Below are 15,896 nucleotides of genomic sequence, written 5' to 3'. Positions count from 1 at the left end.
TACAGTATATCAAGTGTTATTCTCTCTCTTTTTTTCTTTCTTAACTCATGCCAGAATAGCAACTGAACCAGCAAAATCACAGCACAGGGACACAGGCAGAAAACTTTGTACTAGTGCTCTGAGGAAGCTTTTTAAACACGATTTTCTAAGACATCTGTCATTAAGGGTATAGGATCCTGCCCCAGTGCAGGAAGATGCTCTGAGACACTTTCGCAGCTCCGTTACTGTGGGATTCCCCTTTCCATTTATGGGACGTGCATCAAAATCTCGTGGGAGGCAGCCTTGTTGACTCCAGCAAGCAGTTTCTGCCTGGGTTTGTTGTGCATTTTGGCCACTAGAGGTTGTGACAGTGAAAAAACTTCTTTTCCACAGACAAGCTACTGCAGCACCCCTAGTCGGAATTTCCTCTGGGACACTTTGATCTCTGCCCACCAGCACTCCGACAAAACTCCTGCACATACCCTGCTTTTCAGTAGATGGGATCCTGGCATCTCAGCTCTTTCAGATTTATCAGTGGGTTTTTGTTCCCTTTTAGCCCCAGGGTCTTAATGGCCTTGGTGTGTCCCCTTATATCTTAAGCAAATGCTGTTCTGATTCTCCCAAATCTTTTAGACAGAGAGCAGCAACTTGTATCTTTTTTTCTGCAGCCTTAACTAGCTCTGCTGACTCTCTTTCCACATTCCTGGTATAGATAATTTCACTCTCAGATGTTCAAGCCAGACCTTTCTCTGCCAGCCTTCATGTTTTTTTCCCAGTGCTAGGTAAGAAATAGAATATTCCCAAGGTCTCTTTTGTCTCCTGGTGACATCACAGCCTGACACCTTACAGGGGTCCTCAGCTACCTTCCACATGGGTTGTAATTCTTTCTTCTTATTGCTAATAATTCTCCAGACTTCTGACTATAGTCCCTCTGCAATCAGGGATACCATCTTTGAAGACGCCTCAAGAGACCTGATTTTGTTTGGGAAATGGGACCTTAAAACTAAATAATCCCAGATGGATATAATCAGAAATAGATATGGTGGAGCAACAAATTGAACTTCAACCAAATGAAGGATTTACAAGCTTTTCTTCCTGATGGATCTTTTTGATGGCACAGTGGTTGCATATGAACTCACAGCAGTATGAGACCTAGTCACCACAGATCTCACTGGTGATGCTACTTCACTTTGAGCATTATGTGGAGATAGGAATCATTCCCTCTGACAGTAAAACCTCGCTATTCCTACAATGAAGCACAGCAGGGACACCGTGCAACAATTTTGGAAGGAGAAGCCTTTATCCAGTAAGATTTTACTGACCATGAGGGAAATGAAATCTAGTTCCCTGAGTTAAAACAAAGCATTGACTTCCATGGAAAATTAAAAACTTAACTTTTCCTTTTAGTTTTGGCTGCTGCGAATCACAGCTGCACATGGAATAGGGCCACACGATACACAGGTAGGAAAGGACACCTGAAGGCCAGCTCATTGCACCTCCTGCTCAGAGCAGGTACATATAGGTGAGGTTGCTCATTGCCTTCCTTGTTCCTGTCAAATTTTAAATGCCTCTGAGGATGGAAATCCCACATCCTCTCTGGGTCCCTGTCCCAGTGTCTGAATACCTCCATGGTGAAATACTTTCTCTTCATATCTAACTAGAATTTCCCTTGTTGCAATTTGCATCCATTGTCTTTTGTCCTTCAACTCCAAGATGAGTCTGGGTCCATTTTTCCTACGCTCTCCCCTAGATAGCTGTAGACAGCAGTAAGACCCCACCCTTTGCCTGCTCTTCTCCAGGCTGAACAAGCCCAGGTCTCTCTGTCTCTCCTTGTACGTGACGTGCTCCAGTCTCCTGGAAGCTTGCTTACCCTATACCACCAAAGGTGGGCTCTCTCAAGTTTTTCCTCTACCAGCAAGGCCAGAACTGGACATGGCACTCCAGATGTGGTCTCACAAGTGCTGAAGAGAGTGAAAGGTCACTTCACTCAACCTGCTGGCTAACGTGCTTGCTACATAGCCCTGTACACAGCTGGCCTGTGCTGCAAGGACACCTTGTTGACTCAGGCTCAGCTGAAGATCTCAGGCCAGTCTCTGCAAAGTTATTTTTTATGCATTTGGCATCCAGCCTGTGCTGGTGCGCAGGGCTATTCCCTCCCCATGCAGGACTTTGCATTTCCCTCTGTTGAACTTAATTTGCAACTGCACACTTAGGCAATAGGTGGCACTAATAGACGATGTGGCTTGCATTGTCACCGAAAGAGCGTCACTGCCGAGGAGAAACCAGCAGAGAAGACACCTGGGCTGCCTTGCTCAGAGCAGCGGCCAAGTGAGGAGGAGCAGACATGTGGCAGGAGTTCTTTCCAAACGCCTGGTGAGATCTCGGCGCAGGGAGGAGGGACTCCGAACGGGGCTCCCCAGGGTTGGGGCGGGAGGAAGCCCCTGCGGGGTGACCAGGCCATTGGAGGGTGGGAGCATGCAGCTGAGTTCTCCTGAGCGTGAGTGCGGAGCAGGTTTTATGAGACTGAGCTTTGGTTTGTGTCGCTCAGAGAGCTGCTTCTGGGACATGCTTGTTTTGTTAGCAGTGCTGAGTTTGTGCTATTGCCATGATAACTGGTTTCATGCCTCTGACTCACTAAACTACGGGATGTAAGTGCAGGGGTATATTATTGCCTCTTGCATAAGCTGCTCAGCCTCAAGGGAGGTGGAGGCTGACACTGTTTGCTCTTAGGAGCCCTGTTCTTCCTTGTCTGGGAGCGGTTTAAGGAGATACCTCCTTAAAAATCGCACATAGGCCGTCTCAGAGATCATCACCAAATTGCCTTGGCGATTGCTGGGGTCTCCAGTACAGGCACCAGGTTCTGCATCACAGGCAGCAGTGGGAAACAATAGTAGGTAAAAAGAAACATGCAATGAACTTGTTTCTTTATGGAGTTTCGTGTCCTTTTTTTGTTTTTCTTTTTTCCTCAAGGTGGCTCCCTAATATAGGTGCCTTCCACAAGGAAGAGTGAAAAGACTTTCTCTTGTTGCTTCTAATTTTGCTAGATTTTAGACTGTGCTTTTCTTGCAAGAGAATCTACCAGGCTGAAAGAGAGCCAAGGAGGATGTATTCTTTTTTTCACAGGCAGATGAGTCCTAAAAGCTTGGTATCCAGTCAGGAGTAGTTAGAAGTAGCAAAGGTATAGCAGCTCATTGAACTCTGAACAGGGAAAGGTCCCACAAGCCTCTCCTCCTGCCAGCCCTGCGGCACGTGGCTGGCAGCAGAGTAACCCTTGAGCTTGAAAGTCCCCTGCCAAGGCTGCGCACCTATCGCTACACAGCAGTCAAAATAAACTATTTTCTTGGCTGAAGTAACACAGCAGCTCGTAGGATGAAGCACCGCAAGGACACCTATCCAGTTGTTTAGTGCCTTTTATCTAAATTGTGCTGAAGGAGGGAATATTATGGCAACAAACTATCTAGCTAAAACACAGCCCAGAAACACTGCCTCTTTGTGCAGAGGCAGTGCACCATCTTCTTACGCCATCCAAAAAGTAGGAAAAATAATGGCTGATGTTGCCAGGTGGCTAAACAGCTTGTAATCCCTTGGCTGGGCAGTAAATGGTGCTGGTAGGTGACATTCTTTGCACCATTCTCCAAGGATTGGTACCTTTCAGATAATGCTGTAAGACTATAAGAATCTTTTTTTTTTCCCCCTTTTGTAGGGAGACCATCTTGTCCCGGATCAGGTAAGTGAAATAGCTGCTCTGTGTTGAGGCCTCCACTTTTTATTAGCACACTGGTTGGGCCATAGTATAGTCTTTTCCCTACCCTGTATGACAACAACCTTGCTCTCTGGAACAGAAACAGGGGTACCAGACAGAAAGGTGAAACCCTTACCCATAGAAAGCTATGGTGGAGGACCTGTGTTGCCCTAAAAGACGACTGAATCTATAGGGGAGCTATGTATAAAGCACTGCCAAGAGGGGCACATCCAGCACATCCAGCTCTCTCCAGCAGCTGAAGACCCTTGTCTCCACTCCTGCTCCTCAACCCATTCTGTCTGTGCAGTTTTTATTCCTGTAGGAGTCCAGCCACTACTATCCCGTTCCCTCCAGCACCTGCCTTAAAATAGACTGGCCCATATCCTATTGACTCTTGTCCCCCAGGGCACCCTGGTTCACAAGGAGAGGGACAAGGAAGCCTTGTGATCAGCAGGTCCTGATCAGCAAGTACTTGAGGTCCCTAAGAAGCACGGGTAGATGTAACCCTGCCCCAAATCTTGCCTGTGATCTTCAAAAATAACAAACCCCCCCAGCCCCTGCTGACTCTATGGGATTGTTAGGCATTTGTTACTGTTCAGGCCCAACCAACATGAATACAAGCCTCTGCATAGTCCCTTTATCCTTGCCACTTCTGTTGTTGAACACAAGCAATTTTATTCCTCCCCAGGTCTTTTGAATATTCTCAGAAGAATGCAGTCCTGGTCCCTGCAGCCACCCTGGGGGTTGGAGGGATGCTGGTTTTCTGGCTGAGGTCTAGGCACAAGATCAAGACTCTTGAAATGGGTGATGGATGGTGGGGCTCAGGTGAAAGACCCCTAAAAGGCAAAGAAGATGAAAGTATCCGTCCCTTCAAAATTGAAACATCTGACAAAGAAATCGAGGTACCGCTGGCTTGGATGTAGGGAGGGGCGGAAAGCTGCAAGGTGGAGCCAGTCCATCACCCACCTTACTCCTTTGAGGTGACGTCTTGGGGCTGGCAGCAGGGCACTTATATACACCAGTGCAGCTACCTCGTACCATTACATGATGCTGTAGGTCTGTGGATGGTGGAGTGGGGTGGGAGGGCATCGGGACAGCAGTGACACTGGTGGGGCAGGAGCGAGAGGCTTCCACAGGGGGAAGGGCTGGAAGGGTGAAGAGGGGCAGGGTCTTGACTGAGACACAGCACCTCTGTCCCTACATGCCTGTCCCTAATTATCTGGCCAACTAGTTGTCAGCAGCTCAGGCTGAGTTCCTAGTGCCAAAAACCCTAAAGTTAGCAGCAAGGCAAGAGTAGGACCTGGTACTCCTGGGTGCCCTAGTAGAAAAATATATTCCCCATATAAATGATTCAGGGGGTCATGCAGATTATGCCACTGCTTCAGGCAGGTTTGTGGTGTCCCAGTCAGCAGTACAAAAGCCGGCAGAGCCAGGAGAGCCTGTCCGTGCCCACCCTTGTGTAAGGCATGCACGGGCAGCTGGCCAGCCTCACAAGAAGGGCTCCCCTCTGCAGGACCTGCACCACCGCCTGGAGCAGGCCCGCTACACACCGCCACGGGAAGGGGCCGCCTTCCACTATGGCTTCAACTCCAGCTACTTGCGGAAGGTGGTGGCCTACTGGAGGAACCAGTTTGACTGGCGTAAGCAAGTGGAAGTCCTGAACAAATATCCCCATTTCCAAACCACTATTGAAGGTAAGGAGGTCTCTGTGGCTTGAGCAGGTCTCTCTGAAACATACAGAGAGAAGGGGAAGATTTAAGACGTTACAATATTTAAGACAACAGTATGCATGACAACTTAGTGATATGAGTGAAACATCACTACTGGCAGCTATATTATTTATAGCCTTCTATAGATTAAGACCATTACAGAGTGGCAATAAGATTAGGTTTGTTTCAAGATGGGCTTCATCTGGCTCTGAACCAGTGCTAACTAACGATGAGGTTTTCTTCTGCTATTGCCTTGAAGCCACCTTTGAAAATTGCAAAATTTACCCAGACTCTGAACCTAGAATTCCCACCACCACCACCACTCAGTTTAGCCAGGTGAAGTTAGCCAGACTTTGGGTAAGTGATCTGCAGGTTAAACTTCTATCTTGCACTTAACTTTTCCATGTTTCTCTTTTTATCACCCACATATTTTGTAATTTTGTCATGGTTTTGCATGTCTTGCCTGCATTATGCTATTCATTTAAGTATTGTCCTACATGTATACTGTGAGACCAGTTTCTCAGGAGATGGATGCTCAGTCTCCTGTGACCCCAATATCTGGGGCTCGGATCAATACCTCTGTCTGTATGAAAAAGATGAGACAGAGGTACTATACCAGGCATCCCCTTTCAGCTAGGCATCTTCTTGCCATGGGTTGATTGCGTAAGTGCTGCTATGAATGCTAATTACAATTTTGCCACCCTCGTTCTTCAGAGTAGAGAGCAGAGACTGTGATGGAATCAGAGCTTTAAATTTATCTGTCTTGGATGTGTGGCAGGGATTGATATCCATTTTATCCACGTGAAGCCATCCTATGTCCCTCACGGTCGGGCTGTTCAACCTCTGCTGATGGTCCACGGCTGGCCCGGCTCCTTTTATGAGTTCTACAAGATCATCCCTCTGCTCACGGAGCCAGCCAGGCATGGCCTGAACGAGGGTGACGTGGTGTTTGAGGTCATCTGCCCATCCATCCCAGGCTACGGTTTCTCGGAGGCACCACACCAGAAAGGTAAGCAATGAAAAGACTCTGCAGGAATCACATGGTTTTTGGAGTAACACCTCCGACATCCCTGGGCTCCCTGGGCACTGCAGTTTGTAAATGCAGATGCTTGGCTCTGCACTTACACTCATGTGGCTGAGGTTCTGGGGCTAGCTGTGGGGATTTGGAAGGCAATGGTAGCTGGGAGCCAGGTCTGCTTTCCACTTTCTCCACTTTCCACTGAATTTCTGTCCTCTTGTGTTTGCTTTAGCACCAAGAAGTGAAGCACAGCAGCATAGCACACTGCACCTTCACACAACAGCACACTCATGTGCCTCTGTCAGGCCACAGTCTTTGGGCCAGTGTATGAACGCTAGGAAAAACAGGTCTTCTGTACAGAGTTTCTCTTTACCTGCAGGTTTTGACACCATAGCAACTGCTCGGATATTTCATAAGCTGATGAACAGATTGGGCTTCAAGCAATACTACGTACAGGGAGGAGACTGGGGATCTCGTATTACCACAAACATGGCCCAAATGCTGCCACAGTGAGTAGCAAAGGGAATCAGTGCAGAAAAGCTGCCTCCCATTCTTGCCCTGTCTTCTGGTTCCACAGTCCTGGTCCTGCCTTTTGTTTGCCCTGCCTCTCATCCCCTTCTGCTTTGTTTCCTCCAGGGACAACCGCACCCCTGTGCATTCAGTTGTATTCATACGCTTTGCACTGATAGTGGCCAAGTTCTCATGCTTCCTAAATTTCCGTGCTGTTTGGCTTCTCATTCACTGGCTGTGGAAGTACACACTGCTACATTTTGATTCAAGACAGATCATGATTCTAAATCAGGAAGGAGAGAAACTTAAAAAAAAGAAGGGAGAGAAGGAAGGAAGGAGCTCAATCTTTCAGCAGCTGAGCAGTACCATGAAGTACAGGAGTTTCCAATCTAAAATGCAGAGTTGACACTGATTGGAAAAGAAACACAATACCTTCCTTAGAGGATGGCATCACAGCTCATTTTTTAGCATTTAATGAAAAGTGGGCATCACAGCCATGCTTAGGTCAGAGAAGAGGTAAAGGGGGAAAGCTCTTAAAGCAGTCAGATTGCAGGCTGAGCAGCTCACTGTTCCCAATTGCAGTTGTGCTTCACAGCACCCAGGGCAGTGTGGCCACATGTGATCTACTCAAGCTTTTCAGAAAATACCCAAACCAGCTTGTTACCTACTGCGCAGAATGACACAAGTCCAGCGGCCAGAGCTACCAGCATGGATATGCCACATCCAGAAACTGAGTGCCTAAAGCTAACATCATACCAGTGGCACAGCTGGACAGAGATGACACCAGCTGTACTGTTTCTAACTCCCATATTATTTTATTTTTTTTTTAAACCATGATGAACCCGAAGGGTTCATGTGTTTTGCTCAGTGAAATACTTCTATTCCAGCTCCAGTCAGACTCATTTTCTAGAAAATCTGGAGACAGAAGATCACTTGATTTAACCATCTATTCATTAACTTAATTTTAGATCCGTGAAGGGGCTTCATCTGAATCTCATCTTCATCAACAGACAAGGTTTGAGAAGGATGATTTCTGTGATGCTTGGGGCTTATGTACCATGGCTCGTAGGCCTCACTAGGGAAGATGTTCGACGTACGTACCCTTTCCTCCAGAAGAATATATATGACCTTCTGCGAGAGTCTGGTTACTTACACATCCAAGCCACTAAACCAGACACTGCAGGTAATGAACCTTCTCTGTGTCACTATGAACATTGTATACTAACTGCTTACGGTATGTAAAAACTTATGGTTGAACGGTGGTTCAACCATGGCCAACGGTGTTTGAGAAGCAATGAGTTCTGGTGACTGAATGCAAGACATGGGGACAAGAACTGTGTAAAAGTAAGTTCAAAGAAACAGCTTAAAAAAAGATGGAGACTACAAACGCCACTTTTGAAAGTCTTTTAAATGGCATGCCACTTCTCTCGGGGAAAGAACCCCTTTACAAAAAGCCTCTTAAAGTGAAGCACAGGGTCCCAAAATTGAAGATTCTAGAAATAAATGTGGGTGAAAACAAGAAAAATATCATAAACAAGTGCAATGTGAAACTTGCAGAAAGGTAGACACTGCCCTAACACCTGAAAAGCCAGAAGCCTGACATAGTTAGTGAGGCCAGTAGATAAGAAGTCTGAAGAAAGATATGGCCGTCTCAGAAAAGTTAAATTAATTATTTGCATCCTTCCCCACTAGTAAGGATTATGAAAATTTTACTGAAATATACATTATTACAATATATATTACTTTACTGAAATAATTCCTAATCAGGAAAGACAGCAGACCCGTCTCAGACTGGTGTCGGATGTGAAGTCCATAGAATGAATAGCACCCCATCCTGGCAATTCACTGCAAAAGAAGAAACTCAAACTGAAACGTTAACTAATGCCTAGTCTGTTGCTCAAACTGATCACAATACCAAAGAAATAAAAGGAGACAAACAAGATACCAGGTTGGGTTGGTTTGTTTGGTTTTTAAGGACTAAACAGTGAAGGTAGCCCCAGAAAAAACAAGACCTGTAGGTCTAGCCTCTGATCAAAAAACTAGCAGAACTATTTTAAAGAGAAGAATTGATGTACAGGTGATAATATCACAGGGAAATCATGCTTCAAAAATCAGAGCTCTGGAAAAATCAGAGAGCTGCGGATCCAGTAATGGAACATATTTCATTTCCAAAAAAGTTTCGTTGAAGTTCCTCCCCCAATGTTCTTAAAGAAATTAAACTGCCTTAAGAAAAGAATTACATTCATGGATTAATAACTAGATAACATGATAATCCAAGCATAGGAATAAGTGAGGCTGTTCCAGGAGAGGGAGAGTATCACAAAAATCTGTGCTGCCACCTGTACATTTCAACGTGATCCTAATTTCTCTGCAGAAAAAAGTTAATGGTTAAGTGAAAATTTGTCAGCGATCCAGGGTTTCGTTTAATCTAAAGATAACTGAAGGGATTTACAAAAACATTTAAGTGATTGGCTGATTAAACTGGCCAATAGAAAATGATGCCAACAAAGTCCAAAGCAATTTAAGTACAGGAAGAAAATCACAATGGGCTCTAGTTTGGCTGCTGCCGTATGATAGAATCTGTGAGTCATGGATAGTGCTTTGAAACGTCAGCTAGCTCAGAGTTTAATAGAATCTTACAAACTCTTAAAGAAAGCAAATGAGACTAAGGCAAAACACTAAATCCCTGATATTCAGAATGCGTTGCACCCCTGTTCACCCTGTTTCATAAATATATTTTAGAATCAGAAGAATACAGGAAGGGAAGAAAAGGAATGCTGAAGTGACTGAGCAGCTTCTGTACAAGCACTGTTGTACATAGTCTAGGACTCTTCAACGTGGAAAAAGAGCAGGGATTTTGCAGCACACTAAAACTGTGAAATGTAGAAAAGGAACAGGGGGAAAAAATGTATTCCCTACTCAGCCTCAAGAAATACTTACATTATCACTTTAGTCCTCATTAGGCAGGTTTAAAGCAAAGCTAAAGTATTTTCACTCACCACAAGTTGTGGTACCTAAGATGTGGTGCAGCTTGAATAACTAATAAGCTGCAAACAACACTGCTATTTCTGAGCATCTAATTCACAGAAGTTGAATACAGTGGTTCAGAGGCAGCTTTCAACCCAGAAAATGCTCATCTCCAGATGGGTCATGTGCTAGCCGGCACATTTTAGCCTGCCCTACCATTGCTGGTCAAAGCATTCACATGACTTCCATCTGTAGCAAATCACTCTAGGCCTGCCAGTGCAGTGAAACTGTTGTACCAATGCACAAACTTACTATGTGTTAGCTGTGTCCACTATTAAATTGAGACCATGTTGTGCATCATCTTCTACAAAGTCATTCAGTGCTAAAGTCACAATAAAATACACTTGAGAGTAGGTAATACTGAGTATACTGTAAAACTACAGCCTAGGGTATGGTACAGGAATTTTCCCAAGGCAAGCCTCTAGCATTGCTGAAGTAACCCCTATCTCTGTTTTACAGGTAAGGATACAAGTATAATATGCTCTGTACCTGCTGTGTCTATAATGTTTGTTAGTGTTCCCTAAAGGCAGGAACAGATAACAGATACACAACACTCCACTTTTTAAATTAGGCAAAAAGCGATGAACAGCACTCAGGGTCCTGGTTATCCATCCTAAGCAGGACAGTGTTCCCAAATAGTTTATCTGAAATGTCTTTTCATAGTGTAATCCCTTTACATCTGAATTTGCTTCTTCTGCCACACATTACCAAGACACCAACAGGACTTTCTTAGCTCCTTGCATCTTTTGTATAGGAATTACCCGAATCTGTAGTGCTCTTAGTTACAGCTGAAATTCCGTTGGGGTGAATTTGTCAAGAATAAAGTACTACCAGAGCTAGTAAAATACAGACTCTCTACTGAATTCTCATAGAAAACTCTGAAGAATTCAAGAAAATCCAATTTAAGTTCCACTGAAGTATTGCAATGTCAGGCAACTGTAATAGCTCTCCCGTTCTTCTCCTGAATTAGGTTGTGGACTGAATGACTCCCCTGTGGGGCTTGCTGCATATATTCTGGAGAAATTCTCTACCTGGACAGATAAATCGTTTCTGCATAAAGATGATGGAGGCTTGGAAAGGTAAGAAAACAGATGCTCTTCCATGAGAAGACTCATTGAAAGAATGACGATAACTAAAGAGGAAATAGATAAAAGACTGGGCAGTCAAAGCTAAATTTTAAGTATGAATGATTACACGTGACTAATAGTTTAAACTTACAGCAGACTGCCTGTAAACTAGTGCTTCAGCACCAGACCATTTTGCTCTGGTCACATGGGTGCCAATTAATTTGCTGTGTGAAAACAAGGGGAAACCAAGAACAACTGTTCTTCAGGGCATAAGGCAAATATAGCTTATCGAGAAACAGCTTCCAATGAAATTTCTTCATCTTTCTCTCTCAACAGCAAATACTCTCTTGATGAGCTTTTGACCAACGTGATGATTTATTGGGTGACATCCTCCATTGTGTCCTCAATGCGATTCTACAAGGAGAACCTCTCCAAGGACCCTCGTCTAACTGCTGATGCCAGGTAATGAAGTGGGAAGTGCAAGACAGATTTGCAAATGAGATTGAACCACATTTGCCTGTATAAACATTTAGATCACTTAGAACGGCAAATTTAACTAGTTAAAAAAAAAAATCCAAGTTCTTATTTTCTTTTGATAAATATAGTTAAGGGTCAGTTTTCTTTTGAACCTATAATTCACATAAGGTGGCTCATGGCCAAGACAATGCAGACAACTTATCAAAGTATATTCAGTTTTGTTTGTGTTTAAAATACAGGTCTATATACTTATTCACCAAACAAATGTAATCTGTGGCTCAGTTCAGTGAAAACAAAACAGAAAATCATGAGCATTTCTAAGAGAAGTTTAAACTGAATTAGGCTTGCTGGTGGATAAACTAAGAACTACAAAAGTTAAGCAGAAACTCGGGGAAGCAATTTGGAGGGTAGTACTTTAAACCAAGCACCCTATAACAGCTGCTGGCTTTAAGATGACTGTAAGAGAGGCTGACCAGGAAAATGCTGCTGAGCAGAATTCTCCGAGTGATTGATCATACAAATAAATAGGAGAGTCTTTCTCTCTGTAGACTGAACCAGTTTACCTTTCCTCTCAAGAAAGTCATGTGCTGCTCTGGTACCATAAATTCTAAAGTACCCATGAGCTAGTTTCTGAATTTCACAAGAATTGTGGCAGCTTGCCACATATCACAAAATTACAAAATAAGGTAAGCTTAAAAATCTGAAACATTTGAAGATTAAATCGTGTGCAAAGTTGGCTCTACTTTATACACCTTTGGGTATAACATTCTTAAACTCAAGGAGATCCAAATACAAGGGAAGCTCTTCAACAAAGTACAGACCACAAAATAGGTTGCTGTGGTGAAAGTTCTCCAGCTGACTGTAGCAGTTACCAGAGTCAGAAGGTTTTTATATACTTTTGCAAGGACTTCTTTCAAAAATGCAGTTAACTAATGTCTTCTAGGGTTGGAGTATATGTTCCCACAGGGATTGCAGCTTTTCCTCAGGAGATAGTACATACACCACGTGCCTGGGCAAAACAGATCTTCAAGAACATCATCACTTACTCTTACATGCCACGTGGAGGGCATTTTGCCGCCTTTGAGGAACCAAAGCTTTTGGCACAAGACATCATGCAGTTTGTCAGAAAGGTGGAACAGCTGTGAACCTGCAGTTCACATACACAGAATGGAAGCAAGCTGGTCTGCCACCAGCAGAACTTCTCCTTTGAGGGATTAAATAAATTCAGTGTAATCACATAGAGAAACCAGCATTTTATTTTGATAATGATTACAGTACTAAACTTGTTAATCAATCTCTAAAGCTCTTCATAAGAAAGAAAGAAAGGAAAAAAAAAAAAAGCATCTTGTCTTCTTTCATTCCCGGCACCATATCATTGCTGCATTCATGGTTCAAGTATAACAGAAAATGTAAACAGTTTAATGCAGTAACATTGCACTCATCTGGGGAAGAGAGTAGAAAGGAACCGGCCCCTTGTTCCTCAGAACTAAGGCTTCTGTTCAAAAGGTTCTTTAAATACTTGAGTGCTAGCATTCTTAAATATGCATTGCAAGCAGCTTTGGTGGAAGTGTAAAAGGTTTTGATCTCCTGAGCACAAACACTCCTACATTCAAGTTATATTTCATTCAAGAGACCTATGATTACAAATTCAAGTTGGCAGCTGCACGTAAGGCAGCTTTCTTCATTCTATCAGGTTTTCCCCTAGAGCCAGCTTTAGCAGTTACTACGCATTGTAAACAGTTGTTAATAGATAATAAGGCAGAGACAGCACTTATAGTGTTCTCCAAGCTCAAAAATAGCAACCTTATTTCCTCCTAGTTCTACAATCTCATTCCATTCCAAAAGGTCAAAGTTAAAATATGCATCAAGCGTAGAGGGTTACTACACTCCTTTCAAAGGATTCTTACCACCCCATCGTGCAATTTTTGCTAGCAAGAAACTGCAAGCAACCTCACTACCAGCAGCCTTGAGCTTCTGCTCAAATGGGATAGAGCTATGTGGAGCTATTAAGGTCATTGCAGATAAGTACCCAGCTGACTGAAGATAACTCCAGCAGATGTCCAATTCTGACACATTGTGCTCTAAGAGTTTCTCTCCCTCCCTGTCCCATTCTGCATTAGAATTAGCACCAGGCCAGAAGAAAGGGCTCGAGTTCTGCTTCCAGGTAATACGTTCTGACTTACAACAGGAATTTAACAGGTAGATAGTGCTGAACTTTATCACCCTCCCCCCATCTCTTCTTCGGATTTCAGAAATATTTGGAGTCTAAGACTTCTAAGAGGTAAAAGTAAGCCAGAAACTAAGTTTTTTTGTTGTTGTTTTAAGTGAGAATAAACTAGCATATTGGGGCAGGAGTCCCAGCTTCCTCTAAAGAGGAAGTGAGCCAAAACTGCTCACTTTAATTTTAACTGTATATCTGATTGTCAGCGCTGTTAAGACTAAAGGTTGGTAAAGAAAATAGGAAGATGTGCTTCCCTGCCTCCACAGGGCTACTCAACCTCTTTTCATCACCAATACAAGACTATACTAGGTACAAAACCTCCCAATCGCTGAGAAGCCCCATGCTTTGGATTATTAAGTAACTGAAATTGAGTTATGGAGAAGTCTAATTTTATCAAATAGATAGGCAAACACTTGAATACTCAAGCCTGATCAGATTGCAGGGAAAGGTCTCCTTTTGCAGGAACAGGGTAGGTAACAATGGTTATGGCCCTTATATCAAAGGACAAGTGTATTAATAATCACATACATTATCTGGAGCCCTAAACAATCAGCTAACATAGCAATGGTGACATTAAAATTCAGGAGAGAGAAGACTGTATTCACTATCTGCTAGTTCAGCAAGTACGCAGCAGGAAAGTTTTACTCCCAACACACTAATTCACCTCCTGTGCCACAACCCGGGTCCCTAAAGAATCACTGTTATATGTGTGCAACTGTGCCTTAAAGGGTATTTGCTTTCAACAACAATTCAGGAGATGAAGACTGATGAAAACAGTCCAGCTATAGGAAGGCAGTAGATGCCCTGGGGAAGAGATCCAGACAGACAAGAATATGCGGTTACATTTCATAAAGTTATTATCACTTAAAGCAGCACCAAAGGTTATTCAATATTCCACTGAAGTTCTACAGAGCACAGGTCATTCATGAAAGCCTTTGAGCGTCACAGGTGCTTGAAACCACACATAGTCCTCCCAAGTAGAAGTCATACGCTGAGGAGGCGAGGCACTTATGTTGATGTCTCCACCACAGGACAAGTTAACAGTTAATTTCCTCCCTCGGGTCGGCACTTTATAGTTGAGCTTGGGCCGGAACCAATCAACACCACAATCGCGGTGTCCTTGGAGCATAACAACCGTGCCCATCACAGGAAGAGCCTTAAGTTCACTGAAGACATCCGCAACAAAGAGCGAGTGAAAGAGCTTGCGAACACAGGATGCAGTTTTCAGGCTCTCCTCAGTACTGCCCTCATAGATACCCTCCAAGTTGAGCTCATAGAGCTCCTTGGGGCTCATGACATTGCCTCCAAGTAGAATAAGAACCCGAGGAACCGGTGTCAAACTAAACATGACTTCCAAGTGCTGGAGCACTCCCTCCATCTCCATCAGCACCTGCTGGCACTTCTTGCTTGCCAGGTCCATGGAGTGTGGCTTCTTAATCACATCTCCATCCTGGAAACAAAACAAAGAAAAAAAAAAGATATCAGTACATTGCATTATTAGGACATATTAGTCCTAATACACTCTTCAGAAAGCATGACCTATCCCATCCCTGAAAGTCAAGGAAGGTTTGGAGGGCTTTATGCTCTTTTTAAGAGATACAGGCGCCCACACATAGAATCAGGAGATCCAAAAGGAACACAAAAGGCTGCTCTATAGCTGCTTAGTTTGAATCTGAATCACATTACTGATAAATTTGCACAAGAATTAGAAACCCCATGTTTTAAAGCTATCACTTCAAAAGCACATAAGATTAAAGAAACTTTTCTTGAGAGTCGTTTGAGCAACAAACAAAATAGTAACATGCTTTGAGCAGAAAGTGGGACAAGAGATAAAAAGTAACTTGCTGAGACCGTTAACCACCTAACCTAAACCTTTTATTTATTTATTGAAATTGCGGTAACATTTAAGGCTACAGCCACAACAAGCACGTTACTTCAGAAGCAGCTGATGTACTATAACACAAGTTACCGAGCTAGAATACGAGCTGACAGGCAAAACTCAAACGCTGGGCCATGGGGTCCCTCCCGGCCGCCCCCCGCGGCGCTACGGCCCCCCGCTCACCTGCGCCGCCCGCCGGCAGAAGTAGGCGAGCTGCTCGTAGGGCAGCGGGAGCTGGTGCCGCTGGGACCGGACGTGCTTGAGGAG

At 43.9% G+C, this 15,896-nt stretch overlaps 2 protein-coding genes across 2 annotated transcripts; one reads left to right on the top strand and one right to left on the bottom strand.

The window, feature by feature from the left end:
- Nucleotides 1–2,215: 2,215 nt before the first annotated feature.
- Nucleotides 2,216–12,707, top strand: LOC104282324 (epoxide hydrolase 1-like). Its single transcript, XM_009880411.1, is given in 10 exon segments — nucleotides 2,216–2,352; nucleotides 3,683–3,706; nucleotides 4,410–4,623; nucleotides 5,235–5,415; nucleotides 6,209–6,439; nucleotides 6,828–6,957; nucleotides 7,927–8,141; nucleotides 10,956–11,064; nucleotides 11,389–11,514; nucleotides 12,473–12,707. Coding segments are annotated over 10 exon segments (1,569 nt in total). The 3' UTR covers nucleotides 12,675–12,707.
- Nucleotides 12,708–14,669: 1,962 nt separating this feature from the next.
- On the bottom strand, nucleotides 14,670–15,896 carry MAD2L1BP (MAD2L1 binding protein; the record flags this gene model as incomplete). Its single annotated transcript, XM_009880450.1, has 2 exons — nucleotides 14,670–15,200; nucleotides 15,813–15,896. Coding segments are annotated over 2 exons (615 nt in total), but the record flags the coding sequence as incomplete, so codon positions are not given.

This window comes from Charadrius vociferus, unplaced genomic scaffold (genome assembly GCF_000708025.1).
Source record: "Charadrius vociferus isolate BGI_N301 unplaced genomic scaffold, ASM70802v2 scaffold62, whole genome shotgun sequence".
NCBI classification, from domain to species: Eukaryota; Metazoa; Chordata; class Aves; order Charadriiformes; family Charadriidae; genus Charadrius; species Charadrius vociferus.
The sequence above is the reverse complement of the archived record's forward strand: the minus strand, read 5'-3'. Positions and strand labels throughout refer to the sequence as shown.